Source organism: Mytilus californianus, unplaced genomic scaffold (genome assembly GCF_021869535.1).
Source record: "Mytilus californianus isolate M0D057914Y unplaced genomic scaffold, xbMytCali1.0.p SCAF_2, whole genome shotgun sequence".
In the NCBI taxonomy this organism is placed as follows: Eukaryota; Metazoa; Mollusca; class Bivalvia; order Mytilida; family Mytilidae; genus Mytilus; species Mytilus californianus.
In genome coordinates, this window is record NW_026262668.1 from 131,495,063 (window position 1) to 131,512,578 (window position 17,516).

A 17,516-nucleotide genomic window follows, 5' to 3' on the forward strand; every position below is an offset into this window, starting at 1 on the left:
CCTATTGAATTCTTTTTATTTCACCCAGTTGATAATTAATAATGAATTACAACTGAGCTTTATAAAAGAATTTCAGTATTTTCATTTCAACACTGTGATAATCTTCTGAAGTTCAAAATATCAAGGACGTATAACTAACTTATATACGTCTTTGAAAACATCAACCTCCTCAATAAAGAAAGGCTTTTATTAAAAATAGTGTAGAAACATATCATGCTTATATTATCCAGTTCGTTAGATTCTGCACCTACTACGATCACTCCGAACTACAGAATGAGACCAATGTATAGTTAGGATTGTCAATCCGCGTTACTAATAAAAGTTAAAACCGTCTGTTTAGATATTTACCAAGTTGTTTAAAGATATTTAGCTGTCTAGAGGCTTTATTGCAAATGTTGGATATATGAGTACTCAATTGTAATTCAAAATTCATAATCACCTCTAATAATTTAACTTCTTTTTTACACCTAATTTAGTTCCCACCCAAATCAAAACAAATATTTTTATCCATTGTTTTTTTTTTTTTTTTTTTTGCCCAATAGCCCCACTGAGTGATTCTTATACTTACTTGCTGTATAATATTATATTGTTCGCATGCAGATAAGTTATAACTACGGAATATATAAGTCCGTATCCGACTTTGTTTATTGTACAATTAAGAAATCGAAAATAGACCCTGTCTATTTTGGTAGTTTCACTTTGTTCTTAGTAAGTTTGATTACTATTATATCTACATTAAACACGACATGTTATGTTAAGTCAGTTCCGCAGAACGACCTGTATCTGAGTGTTTATCTGTATAATGCAGAAGAATACATATTTAAATGTCATTTTATTTTCGAGTTACCTGATCACGAGATCATTTGTAATGTTTTTACAAAAATGGCTGTGTTTATCTCCCATTATTTATTTTAAGTACAGACAAACTTGTAAAACTGGAAATGTTATCAAGCCTAGCAGGACCTAAATACACTAAATTTAAATGCATTTGACATTTACTAGTATATAAATGTAAATTCAAAGCCAGTTTAAACCTTCATCTGTAAATATATGATTTTAAGGTTCATCATAACAAATGGACAAAAATGGCTGTGTTTAGACCTCAACAACTACTCTGAGTACAGACTAACATGTCCAGTTGGAAAAGTTTTAAGGCCTGGCATCCACTAGATATATAAACGTTAAATGCATTTTGTGTTTCAGAAAGATAAAATCTTTTTTGGATTTTGATGGGCATTTTTTTTTCGTTCCTGCAGAAGGTGTAAATATAAACTAACACCTGAATTGCATTTGATACTGTCCACTCAGTTACATCCTTTAACTCGCCTATAGTTGTGTACATATCTATTGTCTGTCTATTGTCCATGCCAATCAAGGACAATCAATACAATACAATGCAGTTGTTACCTGAGAGGGAGCATCTCAAAGTTGTATCCCAACTTAGTTTATTTTTATACCCCACGCAACGAGTTGCGGAGGGTATAATGTTTTTGACCCGTCCGTCCGTCCGTCTGTCAGTCCGTCAGTCCATCAGTCCGTCAGTCCTGTTTCTTGTCATCGCAACTCCTCTCAAACCACATAACAGAATTTCACGAAACCTTTTTAGATAATAAGGACATACTATGTAGTTGTGCATATCGACAGGAAATTGCGATTCAATTTTTTTTCTAGGAGTTACGCCCCTTTGAACTTATTTACTTTAATGTACTACTGCAACAGTTTGTCATCGCAACTCCTCTGATACCACACAACAGAATTTCATGAAACCTTTTTAGATAATAAGGACATACTATGTAGATGTGCATATCGACAGGAAATTACGGTTCAATTTTTTTTCTAGGAGTTACGCCCCTTTGAACTTATTTGCTTCAATGTACTATGCAACAGTTTGTCATCACAACTCCTCTGATACCACACAACAGAATTTCATGAAACCTTTTTAGATAATAAGGACATACTATGTAGATGTGCATATCGACAGGAAATTGCGATTCAATTTTTTTTCTAGGAGTTACGCCCCTTTGAACTTATTTACTTTAATGTACTACTGCAACAGTTTGTCATCGCAACTCCTCTGATACCACACAACAGAATTTCATGAAACCTTTTTAGATAATAAGGACATACTATGTAGATGTGCATATCGACAGGAAATTATGGTTCAATTTTTTTCCTAGGAGTTACGCCCCTTTGAACTTATTTGCTTCAATGTACTACTGCAACAGTTTGTCATCACAACTCCTCTGAAACCACACAACAGAATTTCATGAAACTTTGTAGATAATAAGGTCATACTATGTAGATGTGCATATCGACAGGAAATTATGATTCAATATTTTTTCTAGGAGTTACGCCCCTTTGAACTTATTTGCTTCAATGTCTTCTGCAACAGTTTGTCATCACAACTCCTCTGAAACCACACAACATAATTTCATGAAACTTTGTAGTTAATAAGGACATACTATGTAGATGTGCATATTGACAGGAAATTATGATTCAATTTTTTTTTCTTACACATATTTTATTTCTCCAATGACAATGTGAGGACGTGGGGTATGTGAGCGCGCTCACTAAGGTTCTTTAATTACACCTTCTGCAGGAACGAAAAAAAATGCCCATCAAAATCCAAAAAAGATTTTATCTTTCTGAAACACAAAATGCATTTAACTTTTATATATCTAGTGGATGCCAGGCCTTAAAACTTTTCCAACTGGACAGGTTAGTCTGTACTCAGAGTAGTTTTTGAGGTCTAAACACAGCCATTTTTGTCCATTTGTTATGATGAACCTTAAAGAGCATCATAACAAATTGATATAAACTTGTGCGATTGTTCAATGACCTTTTGCAAGGCAGATGACATGCTTATGAAGACTTAGGGTAAGAGCTACGATGTTTAGTATATATGATACTAAAATACAATTTACATGTGTGAGTGCATCACACAAATAATAAAGTTAATGTATTCAATCTCCCAGAATCTACTCCAAAATAATTGAAAGAGTCTGAAAAGTAATTCATAACAATATGACAAAAGGCAATGTAATTCATTACTTTCAATTGCATATGTAATTTATAACTACTGAAGGTAGGTGGTTCTCTCTTGGCACTCAAGCTTCCTCCAATAAAAACTGCCATGAAATAGCCAACAGTGATGAAAGTGGCTTTAAACACCAATCAATCAATCAATCAATTACTTTCAATATGATCAATTACACATTACTTTTAAAATTCTTTAAAATTACAAGTAATTATAATTACATTTTACTTACCCCAGGTTCTAAGTATTAGGTTGTAGATTCAATATTTTATTGAGGTCTATTACTGTAATATCTGATAATTAAATATATACTGCTGAAATAAGTTTTGGACGTTTTTATACTGAAAACTTATATATATCGTGAAAAATAATGATAATTTTTTTTTGGTGATCAAAGAGGGGCATAGATCCCTAGATCCACCACTGTTGATTGGTTATCTGTATCTGTATATTAAAGATAGTGCGCATATTTTAAATAACAGAAATATTAAAAGAACTGTTACATATATATGTCTTGATATTTGGCAACTGTGTAAGAATCTGAATTAATATATGATACAAATTATGATATTTTTTGTTTATGTCATACTTTTGCTTTTAAAAAGGAGTCGTGCAGAAAAGATTAATAAAGAAACATGGATCTGCTGTATTGTATACTTATAGCTGTATGTTCTCTTGGTGTTAAAGCAAATGTGAATACATATGGTAAGTTAGTTATTGTGAATTAGAATTAATGACAAAGTTAAAATGAGGGTATATGGGATAGATAACATCATGTTTGTGCTGTCACCTGAATGAGTCCATAATTACCATCCATACAGACAAAATTATATAATGCTTGATTTCAGTAAAAGTGGGTCAGGGTGCCACTTGTGGAGCAAGAATTGCTGACCCTTTCGGAGTACTTGAGTTCAATACCTAGTGGGGTCCCTGTTTCCCAATTTTTGGTTTTGTGTTTTATATTTTGTTGATTGTTATTTGTATCTTTGGTTTTATCTCTATTGGCTATGGTGTTGTCTCCCCTTCCAATAGAAATGTTCTATCATCCCCTTTTTACTCTTGTTTGTGCCTACACAGACAATATTATTTCAAAATTATTCCAAAATAATTTCAGATTTTATGATGAAATTTTTCACATGTCAATGGAAATTACAGATAAAGCACTAATAATTTAACAAAAACAGCATCTACCTTTCTTAATTTTAACTATTTTTGTTTACAGTGAGGACATTTGAGCAACCTGAAGAGAGAATATCCACATTGAAGACAGTGTGTTATTATCCTATGAGTAATGCAATCAATACAACAACAAAAGATCCTTTACCAGAAGGCTTTAATTCAACCCTGTGTTCACATGTTATATTCATACCAACCATTATAGATAGAAATAACCGAATACAGCCAGCAACTCCTTCACATGCAGTCCTTTTCCAGAGAGCTATTCCTGTAATCAGACAACAGAATCCAAAGTTAATAATTATGGTATCAAATGGTGGCCACTTCGACCCAGTAATGGAAAGTATGGGAAACATTTCACAGTGAGTAAAATTGATTTGTTCTTTATTTTTATTAGGTAAATCTCTTTTTTGTCAAAGATCAAAACATCCAATGAAACTACAGGTTAAATGACTGATATAACAGAGAGTTTCTTCTTAAAATATTTATAGCTGGCTCACCAGGTCTTCAATAATCTTTTGTACATCTATTTCAGATTTGTCCAAAGTGCTGTGGTATTACTGAGGAAATATAATTTTGATGGCCTAGATTTAGATTGGGAGTTCCCTGGCTGGCCTATAACAGAAAAACCTCACGGACAAATCCATAATTTCAGCATAGTGCTTACAGTAAATATAATATAATAATACTTTTTGATAAGTTTTGTACAAAAACAACAGAAATCAGTTTTAAACCTTTGTCATAATATTAAACATGTATAAAATATGCTTCCTAAATGCTAAAAAATAACATTATGAAACCAATGGCACATAAAGTACAATGTGTTTACATTTTTTAGTATGGTTATAAATATCTGATAAAATATTTCTTGTACAAATAATGTTCATTAATACAAAATGTATTTATTTTGTAGGAATTGAGAAAATCCTTTGAAATGGAAGCTGTGCAGACAAACAGAACTAGGCTTCTCCTCTCAGCTGCTGTTGCTGCAACAAAAGAAATGGCAGAAAAAATCTATGAAATGGATTATTTAAAAAAGTAAGATTTCATGTAAATTCAACGGTGTTAAATTCTACTAGCAAAAAGATATAATTAGTTCAACTCTGTCAACTTTGATTAGAAAATGCAGACGCTTATTAGATACACAACACATATTTCATTTATAGTTGTAAAAAAGTATGAATTAAAGTATATATGGATTTATATCAAGATTCTAATCAAATTTTGTACATATCATTTCCTTGATAATGATATTGTCAATTGTTGCTCATGGCAATTGCATATACTGTGTATCATTTAGTGATGACAAAATGGAGGAAACGAAAGATAGGATTGTTGCTACAACAATTGGAACATATCCATGGTCATCTGTGACACAGATATTCCATAACGGTCAACCAAATCATGATGGCGTCGATAAAACTTTTGAAGGGAAGACCAACTTAACCACTTGGAACACTTGGTTCAAAAACTTCCTTGTAAGCAGCAGCACTCTAACAAGGAAACCATAATAGGAAAGACAGGCTCTGGAATATGGTATCAATGGGTTGATATATATATAGATATAAGAAGATGTGGTATTAGTGCCAATGAGACAACTCTCCATCCAAGTCACAATTTGTAAAAGTAAACCATTATAGGTCAAAGTACGGCCTTCAACACGGAGCCTTGGCTCACACCGAACAGCAGGCTATAAAAAAATGACTAGTGTAAAACCATTCAAACAGGAAAACCAACGGTCTAATCTATATAAAAAAAGAGAAACGAGAAACACTTATGAACCACATCAACAAACAACAACCACCTGACTTAGGACAGGTGCAAACAAATACTCCATATGCTGGTTCTGCTGGTATTTTGTTACATAGATATTAAAGGTCGTTACATAGATATGGAAAGTTTGTTACATAGATATGGAAAGTTTGTTACATAGATATTAAAGGTCGTTACATAGATATGGAAAGTTTGTTACATAGATATGGAAAGTTTGTTACATAGATATGGAAAGTTTGTTACATAGATATGGAAAGTTGTTACATAGATATGGAAAGTTCATACAGGAAACTGACATTATTACTTGTGTAGTAAAGTTAAGTTCTAAACTAATCCTCATTGTCAATTTCTAGATGTAAGTCAAGATATGAGACAAACTTAATTGCTTCTGTGGTATACTTAATTTCAAGTTTGATTGGATACATATGTGCAATATATAGTCACCAAAGTTTGAATTAAGTGAGAAGATTTCTGCTTTATAGTGGAAAGTGAAGTAAAAAGATAATGCTAGCTTCTTTTTATTCTTCCTGAAAGCTCCTGTATGAAGTCTGTCTCAAATGAATTAAGGAACACATTGGTTAGAAGAGGTGCACAATTGTTTCCCAAGGGAATATTGATTGGTTTTTTTAAATAGATATGCTGTCATTAGAAATCAAGCACCAAAGACATAATACAATCACAGTACAGTTTACTACAATAAAACTTCAAATACTTCTAACTTTAAAACTACTAAGAAGATATAAAAATAGAACAGTATTAATCTAACTATAGTTCTCCCCTACAGGGCCCTAGATTTTGTCAACATGATGGGATATGATTACAATGGATGGGGACTATTGAGTCCACTGACAGCTTACAACTCACCACTGTTTCCTGAAGCCTATGATAAATATGCCTTCAATACTAATAACCTGGTAAGTGCAATCCTTTATTGTCATTATAAGGATGTCATGTCTGTCTGTCTGTTCTACAAAATATGTCTTCAATACTAATAATCTGGTAAGTGCAACCCTGTAGTGTCATTATAAGGATGTCATGTCTGTCTGTCTGTTCTACAAAATATGCCTTCAATACTAATAACCTTGTAAGTGCAATCCTTTAGTGTCATTATAAGGATGTCATGTCTCTCTGTCTGTCACAAAATATGCTAAATAAAATTGTTTTACAGCTTTTATAGAATAAAAATAGTCTATCACATAATAATCTTACTTGTATGCTTATCAACTTAAAGGTTTTGTAAGTGGACTATTATTACAGGATAGCACTTGAAGTTAAGTTGAATGAACATGCAACTAATAGTTTCAGTGACCAGTTATTTAACTATGAGTTATTCATATTAAAATTCAATACTTCTGTTACTTCACAACAATAGTCTGGTCAAGAAAAATAACACATAAGACTTTTTTTGTTTCACATTTATTATAAATAGGTCTTTGAATTTATTCTAATGTAAGGTAGTATGAGAGAAATTTGTTCCTGCCATCTTGGATCAAAATTGATCAATATAAATGTTTATTTTGAATTTTTTGAAATAAAATGCAACTTGTTTGCATGAATGCTTTAAAATGAAGAGGTTATCTAATCTTATGATAAAACTGTTTTTTTAGATACAAGAAATTAACTTCTGATTTCATTTTTTGCTTACAAGGCTAAAGAATGTATCATGAATGCCAAGAATTTTGTCTTATTTCTACATATTGTACTCTTGAGTTTTCTATTCCAGAAATATGCATCAAATGCAGCAAAAATTGTGTGCTTCACTGATTGTATGCATTAGTATATGATATATGTTGTTTATTGTAGGCTTGGTCAGCAACACACTGGGGATCATGGATTGGTAAAGACAAATTAATGGTTGGCATTCCGTTCTATTGTCATGCATTCAAACTGTTGACACCATCAATGCATGGGTACCATGCTATAGCCACTGGTAGAGGGGAATGTGATATGGCAGCATATCTCTGTGCAAGTATTTATCATCCATCCCTTCAACCCATATCACCCTGCTCAGTCACTCAGTAGTTCTATCAAGGCTTTGAGACGTGAGCAGACTATAAAGCTTTTTTGCTCGTTCGCTGTGCTTCCACACCAAAATGGTTTGCATTGTGGCTCACAGCTGATATTTTACGATATCAATTGTCAGAAAACCTGATAATCTATACATATCACCATTTATTACTTCGAGAGAGTTTAAGTAAAAATTGTTGTTAAATAGCAATATAATAAGGATAATTATACCCCGTTTACAGGACGTATTATGGTATTTTTTGTTCTGCTCTACTCTTGACACCTGTCCCCCTGCTCAGGGTTAACGTCTGATAGTGAGAAAACAAGGACAGGTTCAGACAGACAACTATTGCTAGCAGTGAAGACTAACCACCTATCTCACTGCACGGCTTTTATCAGATGAAAATACCAATACTCAAAATATATTACTAATTCAACTCAGAAATTGATGTGTTGAAGTAGACATGATTAATGAATGGTCAGTTTGTAGACATTTATAAATAATAATATATTTCACTTTTTTAGGCATGTGATGCCCTGAAGAAAAAGAATGCCACTCGTGTATTTGACAATGCTGCTAAAGTTCCATATCTTTACTATGGTGACCAGTGGGTCAGTTATGATGATGTACAGAGTACTACCATAAAGGTGAAGCAATATTATCAATTGTTAAAAATGTTATGATGTGACTTCTTTGGGGATCTTTTAATATTTTTGAATAGAAAATTTGACACATTTTATTTATTTTTTTTGTGTGAAATATTTGAAGAGAAATATTTTTTTGAAAGGAACATAATAATGTTTAACTAGCATATTATGAATATTGATGCAATCACAATATTACAAGCACACCAAAATTTCCAGGATCAATTTGAAAAAAAAATGCCAATTAATTAGTCTCAAAATACCTAAAAATGACGTAACGTAACTCTTCTAAAGTTATTTTATGGGCTTAATAAAACAAACTACTTTGGTAGGGCTATATTGCATAGCAAACATAGTTATTACATTGATTATTATGTATATATTTTTAGGCCAAATGGATAAAAGACAATGGTTTTGGAGGTCTAATGACATGGAACATGAGGTCTGATGATTATCAAGGTGTTTGTGATGGCAAAACAAAATACCCACTGATGAATGCTGTTCTGAGGACTATACATAACCAAACATAGCAATACATAATTTTAAAATCAAAACATATGTATATTATATAAATATATATATATATTATTATTTATTTGCTTGTTTGGCAGTTCCACCTTTACAATAGGGTCAAGCACTTCCGGGATAGTAGTACTTCTCTCCCCATAGTGTTGAGGTGTATATTGATGATTGTATTAACATTTTGTATAGACACTTATTTCTTATTGAAGACCATATGTGGACCTCTAAATGTCTCTCGGTTTTTTTATGTTATTGTTTTTCTGTCTCATCTTTGCAAACCCTACATGCCCTTTTAATCATTTAATTCTCAGGAACAGTAGCATTGACTTACATTCCATGAATTGTTATTTTTCAGGCCTGCCATTAAGTACTAGGTGCGGTTTGGATAGTCAGTCCTTAATTATGTTGTTCTGGTAGTGATTGTTGGATTACATCAATTTTTTTCTGTAAAAAGTTCAGAGGACGAATAATGCAGATTCCTTGACTTTAACTTTCAAAATGTTAAAATTTAGATTTCTCATTGAAGAATTGATGAAATTCAGCTTTAGTCATATTTCAAATAATGTTTATATTGAAATTAAATATATCAGTTTTTTTGTCAATGTCTGACATGATTTTTAGTAAATAAACAATGAAATAAGTGTTACCCTGAGATTGATGTCTGTGAAATCTGTATGGCTTCAGGTCTGGGCATTTAAATTCCATGATGTGTGAAAATCTGCGATTGATACATATTATTGTATTATACATGAGTATTTTTGTACAAATGTATTATGATGAACAATTCTTATTTCTTCATACTGTGAATAAAAGATGTTACATGCTATCTTTTTTAGTCCCTTACGGACTAGTCCAAGGGGACTATTGTTTTGCACTCTGTCTGTCTGTCCATCCGTTTTCCACACTTTTTTTCTTCATGCTTGAAGATATTGATTTGATATGTGGTATATAGTTTTACCATGACAAGTTACAGATCAAATTCGAATTTTATTCGGTTCAAATGTTTTGTTTGCAGAGTTATGGTCCTCTGAATTTGAAAATTCACGCAAGTAATCAGTTTTCCCCATTTTGTTTTTGGTATGCTTGAAGGTATTGGTTTGATATTTGGTATAAAGTATTACCATGACAAGTTACAGACCAATTTGTAATTTTGTTTGGGTCAGATGATTATTTTGCAGAATTATGGTCCTCTAACCTAGAAAATTCACACAAATAATCAGTTTCCACACTTTTTTTTCATCATGCTTGACGATATTGATCTGATATTTGTGTTATAGTTTACACCATGACAAGTTATAGATCAAGTTAGCATTTTGTTCCAGTACAATAAATTTTTAAACCGGTAGGGGACTATGTATTGCCATGCAATACGCTCAGAATGCTTGTTGTATTTCTTTTCAGTTTCATTCATATACCACAAGTCTGTTTTGACCAATCAACACCTTTGTTGCTTATATCTTTCATTATTTATTTGTATTCTGATTAAGATATATATTAAAGATGAAGTCCTTATATATTGTCAAATTTCGGTGTAGTTTTCAGCATTTTTCAGAAACTACAGCAGCATAATTTGGAGTGTAGATGCATTGGCTAAGATGGAGATCACATGACCCATATTTCATTGTTCAATTGTTTTCATAAAGTTTTTAGTTCCCCTCAAAGTTGAAGGGACTATTGGATTACCATGAGCATCTGCAGTAATAAGAAGTTCACATAACCCATATTTTATGGTTCATTTGCTTTAATACAGCTTTTAACTACAGTGTTACATCCACAATTATTTATCAGATGCAAAGTGACCAACAGTCATTAAGCCTGCTTTAAGGATGCATCTAGGATAGTATTGCAGGCGCTCATTAAAAGAATATTATGCTGTCTTCCCTTTTACTGTTACATAGATTAATTCTAGGTAAAATGTTGGAAACTAAGTTTCCCACAATTATATAAATAATAACTTGATGGTAGTATAACAGCATCCCACAAAACTTAGACAGCTTTTATCTTTCATTGACTTTGATAAAGGTTTAGGTCCGAGATAAGATCTAAGATATTCAGCGTATGCATCTTGAAGAGTATAGCATCCAACGTTGCCATACAAAGTATGATGTGTAATAGCAATCTCGGATATTACTTACTTACTTAATGATACTTAATGATGTTTTCCGGTACAGGATCCTCAAGTTTCCTCTTCACCAGACTTATATATTGTGTTATTATCTCTATTATTTCTGTTGCTGCTTCCGGTTATTTCAGCTCGATAATCAGAATAATAGATTTCTTCGCATTCCCAGTACTTATCTAGTCTATTTTTAAAAGCATTTATAGAAGGAGCTTTTGTAACTTTATCTGGTTGCTTATTCCATAATTTGGCAATTCTTACTGCAAAGCTATTTTTCCTCAGACTGGTTTCAAATCGTTGGTGAATGATTTTGTTACTATTAACTCTTGTGCTATGCCTATTTTCGGTGTTTGATATTAATTTGAGAAATGAACTAGTTTCTGGATCGTATTTTCCATTTAGTATCTTATAAGTCTCAATCACGTCCCCTCGGACCCTTCTATATGACAATGTTGGTAGACTCAGCTTTTTCAATCTTTCTGGGTAGCTTAATTTATTGAATCCAGGTATCTGGCGTGTCGGTCTTTTTTGTACATTTTCGATTTTGTCAATAAATTTCTTTTGAAAAGGTGCCCATCCTGAACTAGCATAATCTAAGTGTGTTTTCACTAATGTTTTATATAGTGGAAGGAAGATCTCTGCATTTAAATTTATAAATGTTCTTCTTACTGCTGCAAAGATAGAATTAGCTTTGTTCACTTTTTCGAATATATGCTTTTCAAAAGTTAAATCTTCGTCTATAACTACTCCAATATCCTTCTCTTCTCTACATTTGATAATATTATGACATAGTAGGTTGTATGTTGTGCTGTCTTCTCGTACCCCTCTGCTTATATTTATATGTTTACATTTTTCTAGGATGGAATTTCAGGAGCTATGTATCACTCCACTTTCAAGTTGTTTTAAGTCATTTTGCAGTATATCTTAGTCTGTTTTGTCTTCAATGATCCTGAAGATTTTGATGTCATCATCGAGGCATCCGATGTGACACATTCTGGCAAGTCGTTTATGTATAGAACAAATAACGGGGCCTAATACTGAGCCTTTGGGTATTCCTGATGTTACATCTTTCCACTCTGATGTTTCCCCGTCCACTGACACTCAGAAAGTCTGTTACCCAATCTAGGATTGGATTAACTATCCCAAATTTCTCAACTTTCTTTACGAGTCTCCTGTGTGGTACTTTGTCGAAGGCTTTCATGAAGTCTGTGTATATGCAATTAACCTCATGACCATTATCTATAGCTTCTGTCCATTTATCTATTACCTCCAGTAGTTGTAGCGTTGTTGATCTTCCAGAAATAAATCCGTACTGTTTATTTGAAAATAATTTATTTTCTTCCATATGGCTAATAATATGCTCTCTTATAATTTTCTCCATAATTTTGCAAACCGCTGATGTAAGGCTTACTGGTCTATAGTTTTTCGCTTTTGCTTTATTCCCTTTTTTGAAGATTGCACTTACTAAGGCATTTACCAATCCTTTGGGACTACTTTTTGAGTTATTGATTGGCTAAAAATTATGCTTAGTGGTTCAGCTATGCCTTCCTTTACTTCAAACAACAGTCTTTGGTGTAGATTATCAGGGACAGGAGAATTATCTGTTTTTAATTTTTATACGACCGCAAAAATTAAAATTTTTTTGGTCGTATATTGGTATGACGTTGGCGTCGTCGTCGTCGTCGTCGTCGTCGTCGTCGTCGTCGTCCGGCGTCGTCCTGTGTCGTCCGAAGACACATTGGTTTTCGCACTCTAACTTTAGTTTAAGTGAATGGAGCTCCATGAAATTTTACCATAAGGTTCAATACCACGAAAGGAAGGTTTGGATTGATTTTGGGGGTTATGGTACCAACAGTTAAGGAATTAGGGGCCAAAAAGGGGCCAAAAATAATCATTTTTTCTAGTTTCCAGACAATAACTTGTGTTCAAGTGTATGGATCTCTCTGAAATTGTACTGAAAGGTACCATACCACAAAGGGAAGGCTGGGATTGAGTTTGGGGGTGATGAATCATAAGGGGGTTCAAAAAATCTGGGGGGGATTTTTTTTTTTCGTTTTTTTTCTTTTTTTCCTTTTTTTTTTCTTTTAAAATTTTCCATTTTAAGTTGGTTATTTCTGATTTATATTTAAAAGCAAATAATAATGATATGGTAGGAGATACACACCAAACAGGATGTGTAAATTATTATATAATAAGTATTGTGCAATAGCAAGAAATTTTCAATTGCACAGTATTGCACAATAGCAAGAAATCTTCAATTGCACAGTATTGCGCAATAGCAAGAAATCTTCAATTGCACAGTATTGCGCAATAGCAAGAAATATCCAATAGCACAATATTGCGCAATAGTAAGAAATTGTCAATTGTACAGTATTGCGCAATAGCAAGAAATATTCAATTGCACAGTATTGTGCAAAAGAAGATACTTCGTATAAATTGCTTATTTCTTGATCAATTTCAATGGGGTTTTATTCTTGAATTCTAGGGGTTCTTTAATATGTTGAATCTAACCGTGTATTAAGTTTTTGGATTTTGGGCCCCGTTTTTAGATTGGTCCACATTGAGGTCCAAAGGGTCCAAAATTTAACTTTGTTTGATTTCATCAAAAATTGAATTATTGGGGTTCTTTGATATGCCGAATCTAACCGTGTATTTAGATTCTTAATTTTTGGTTCCGTTTTCAAATTGGTCTACATTAAGGTCCAAAGGGTCCAAAATTAAACTTAGTTTGATTTTAACAAAAATTGAATTTTTAGGGTTCTTTGATATGCTGAATCTAAACATGTATTTAGATTTTTGATTATGGGCCCAGTTTTCAAGTTGGTCCAAATCGGGGTCCAAAATCAAACTTTGTTAGATTTCAACAAAAATTGAATAAATGGGGTTCTTTGATATGCTGAATCTAACCATGTATTTAGGTTTTTGATTTTTGGGCCCCGTTATCAACTTTGTCCACATTGAGGTCAAAAGGGTCCAAAATTAAACTTTGTTTGATTTCATCAAAAATTGAATTCTTGGGGTTCTTTGATATGCTGAATCTAACCATGTATTTAGTTTTTGGATATTGGACTATAATAGGTGAATGTCCAATTTAAAATTTTTAAGTTCTTAGACCACATTCATGCTGTGTCAAATATTTAATCACAATCCAAATTCAGAGCTGTATCAAGCTTGAATGTTGTGTCCATACTTGCCCCAACTGTTCAGGGTTCGACCTCTGCGGTCGTATCAAGCTGCGCCCTGCGGAGCATTTTATTTGAAGGTGCTTCAATACCATATCAATGTCAATATTTAATTCCTCTATTTTGTTTTGTATGAATATTGGTTTAGGTTCTGGGATATTGCCTTCGGTTCATTTGTAAATACACTAGTAAAATATTCTGATAATATTTCAGCTTTTTGTTAATTATCATCCGTTTTTTTTTTCAGATTTTACATCTTCTGTGTCACCATGTAGGTCACCTATACCTTCTCTTGTCTTTGGTTTAGGTTTAATATAACTCCATATGGCTTTAGGATCTGTCTTGGCATTATCAGATAATCCTTTTTCAAATAATTTCTTTTGTTTATTTACCGATGTTTTGGCCTGATTTCTCACTTTGTTGTATTCGGCTCTTGTTTCTGGGTCTTGTTTAGTTATGATTTTTATTAGATAAAATGTTTTTCCTTCTAATCAGCTCTCTAGCTTTGTTATCTATTGGGAATAATGTTTTTCTTTTTTCCTATTTGTGTCATAGTTTTAGTTGGTACAAATCTATGTTCTAGATCCTTTAAACTGGTTAAAAAATAGTTCCAATTATTATCAATGGAATTTTCAGCATTTAGTTTACCATGCCAATTTATTTTATTTAGCTCTTGAATAAAATCTTTGAAGTTTCCATGATTATACAGTTTTGCTATTCTTGGTGTTCTTTTTATATTTACATAACAGTTAAAATCAAAAGATAGGACGCAATGGTCACTTTTTCCAAGCGGGCTCATATACTCTAAGTTGGAAATCATCTCTTCCTCGTTTGAAATTACTAAATCTAGGGTGTGGGGTGTCAGCTTTTCTCCATCTTGTAGGTTTTGTTGTGTGTTGACATAAGAAATTGTCTTGTAGTGATTCCAGAAATCTTATTTCAATATTGTTTGATCTTTCCCCTTTTGTATTCCATGTTTCACAATTGATTTCAGGATAATTAAAATCTCCCATTATGAGTATGTGGGAGTACCCCATTTCCGTTGCCTCTGACATTAGATTTACCAGTTTATCATTATACTCCTTGGAACAGTTGGATGGGGTTCTATATATTAAACCTACTAGAAGTTTATCATTGTGATTTAGCTTAATTTTGATAAATATGTTTTCTTGAAATTCGGTCTTCATCTGGATTTCCGTAGCATCTAGGTTGGAATCTACATACATTAAAAGGCCTCTTCCTTCATCTGTTTTTAGGTTTTTCTCAAATATTTTGTAATTTCTTACCTCAGGTAACGAGTATTCCGCTGTTGATGGTTTAAATCTATTTGCTTTTGGTTTTACTTCTGTTATTCCAATTATATTTGGTTTTTTGTCTCTGGTTCGGACGATCAATTCCGACAATTTGTTGAATAGCTGATCTGCATTTGTATAAAAACAGTTCAATTTGTGTAGAACTGTAAAGTTATTTACATTAGTGCCGTTAAAAACTTTTCCCTTCTTTTGTAATTTTTTATTTACGTTATTTTTTACTATTTTTACTTTCTTATTTTGACTACCTTCCTCGCCCATGGCGATCCCCGTACTTTGAACAGGAAGTCTCCCGAATTGTTCTCTTGTTGTTTCTTTGCCCCAGCCCACAATCTCTTTTCTTCTTCTCTTTCACTTTTAGTAATGTCATTGCTAACATTTACGTTTTGGTATTTTGGATAGGCTCTAGTATAGTGCATATTCTTAAATAATGTTAATTTCGAGTCTATACTCTTCAAATGAACTAATAACGGTCTGCTTGATTTTCCTTTATCATATTTCCCTAGTCTTTGTGTTTTCCTAATATTTTCTTTATCCAGTGTTATTTTGGCATCTTTAAAGAGTTGTATTATATTCTCTACGTTATGGTCTATTCTTTCTTGTTTTACCTCAGACTCATTTTCATTTATACCAAATATGATCAGATTATTCTCCCTTGTTTTTCTTTCGTTAATCTCCTCTAGTACTGTGGTTACTGTTCCATGCTTCGGAGGCACTACCCCTTCATTGTCTTCTTCTGGTACAGTATTAGCTGCTGCCCCTATTTTCATGGCATCTTCTTTAGCTATTTCTCTTACTCTTTCCTCATTACAGCTATGTTTTGTTATCTCCTGATTTACGATTTCTCTTACCTCTTCTTCGTTGCATTTCTTATCTATCGCACAGCCCATATTGCTCGTAGTTATCCATTATCTCTCTGCACCTCTCTTCAATTTTTAGATCAGTGACTATGTGTTCCTCCACTATATGCCGACACGGGACGCAGAACCACATTGTGTCTGAATTGCTTAATATGTCATATTATGCTTTTGTTTTATTTAAGCATTTGTTGCAAAAATGTTCTTTACATCTTTGACATTCTAGGAGTTTAGCGTCTTCGTTTTTATAGATCTTTTGACATAGTTTACATTCCCATGGGTCATCATTGACATAGTTTACATTCCCATGGGTCATCATTGACATAGTTTACATTCCCATGGGTCATCCTTTTTTTATCATTTGTTGCATTTGAGGTTGATCTATTTCTTTTTGACATTTCTACAAGCTTTTACTTATTATATGTTTATTTTTTGTATTTTTAGATAGGGCTTCCCTATCCGTATTTTGGAATTAAATACTGGTTTATTTCAGATATAAGGGCTTCCCTAAGAAATAAAAAGTAAATGGTTTCAGCTATTTATATTATATTTTAATTTAACAATCCGTTTTAGGGCTTCCCTAAAATATTAGTTCTAAATGGTAAGGCCTCCTTGACCGAAACGACTAATATCTAAATATTTATTTATTATTTTTGATAGAGCTTCTCTATCTAAATATTTTTATCTTGGTTATCTTTTTATTTTGAGCTATTCTATTTTATTAGGGTTTCCCTAAGGAATTGATCGTCTTAATTTTGTAATCTTCTCACTTCTTTCTTCTTTGCGATATGTCGTATAGGGCTTTCCTATCAGACCCATTTATCTTCTAGATAATTCTTTTAAGATAGAGCTTCTCCATCTAATTAATCATTGTACCTTTACAGATAT

The 17,516-nt window shown here is 32.6% G+C and overlaps 1 protein-coding gene and 1 pseudogene across 1 annotated transcript; one reads left to right on the top strand and one right to left on the bottom strand.

The window, feature by feature from the left end:
* Positions 1-648: 648 nt before the first annotated feature.
* LOC127731047 (chitinase-3-like protein 2) lies at positions 649-9,986 on the top strand. The gene is made up of 9 exons (XM_052239820.1): positions 649-708; positions 3,643-3,742; positions 4,260-4,575; positions 4,749-4,881; positions 5,127-5,251; positions 6,771-6,900; positions 7,790-7,951; positions 8,519-8,641; positions 9,028-9,986. Exons 2-9 carry the CDS (start codon positions 3,673-3,675, stop codon positions 9,166-9,168), a joined length of 1,200 nt encoding a protein of 399 aa, XP_052095780.1. The 5' UTR covers positions 649-708; positions 3,643-3,672; the 3' UTR covers positions 9,169-9,986.
* A 6,012-nt stretch (positions 9,987-15,998) lies between these two features.
* Positions 15,999-16,944, bottom strand: LOC127727815 (uncharacterized; annotated as a pseudogene).
* Between the last annotated feature and the right edge of the window lie 572 nt (positions 16,945-17,516).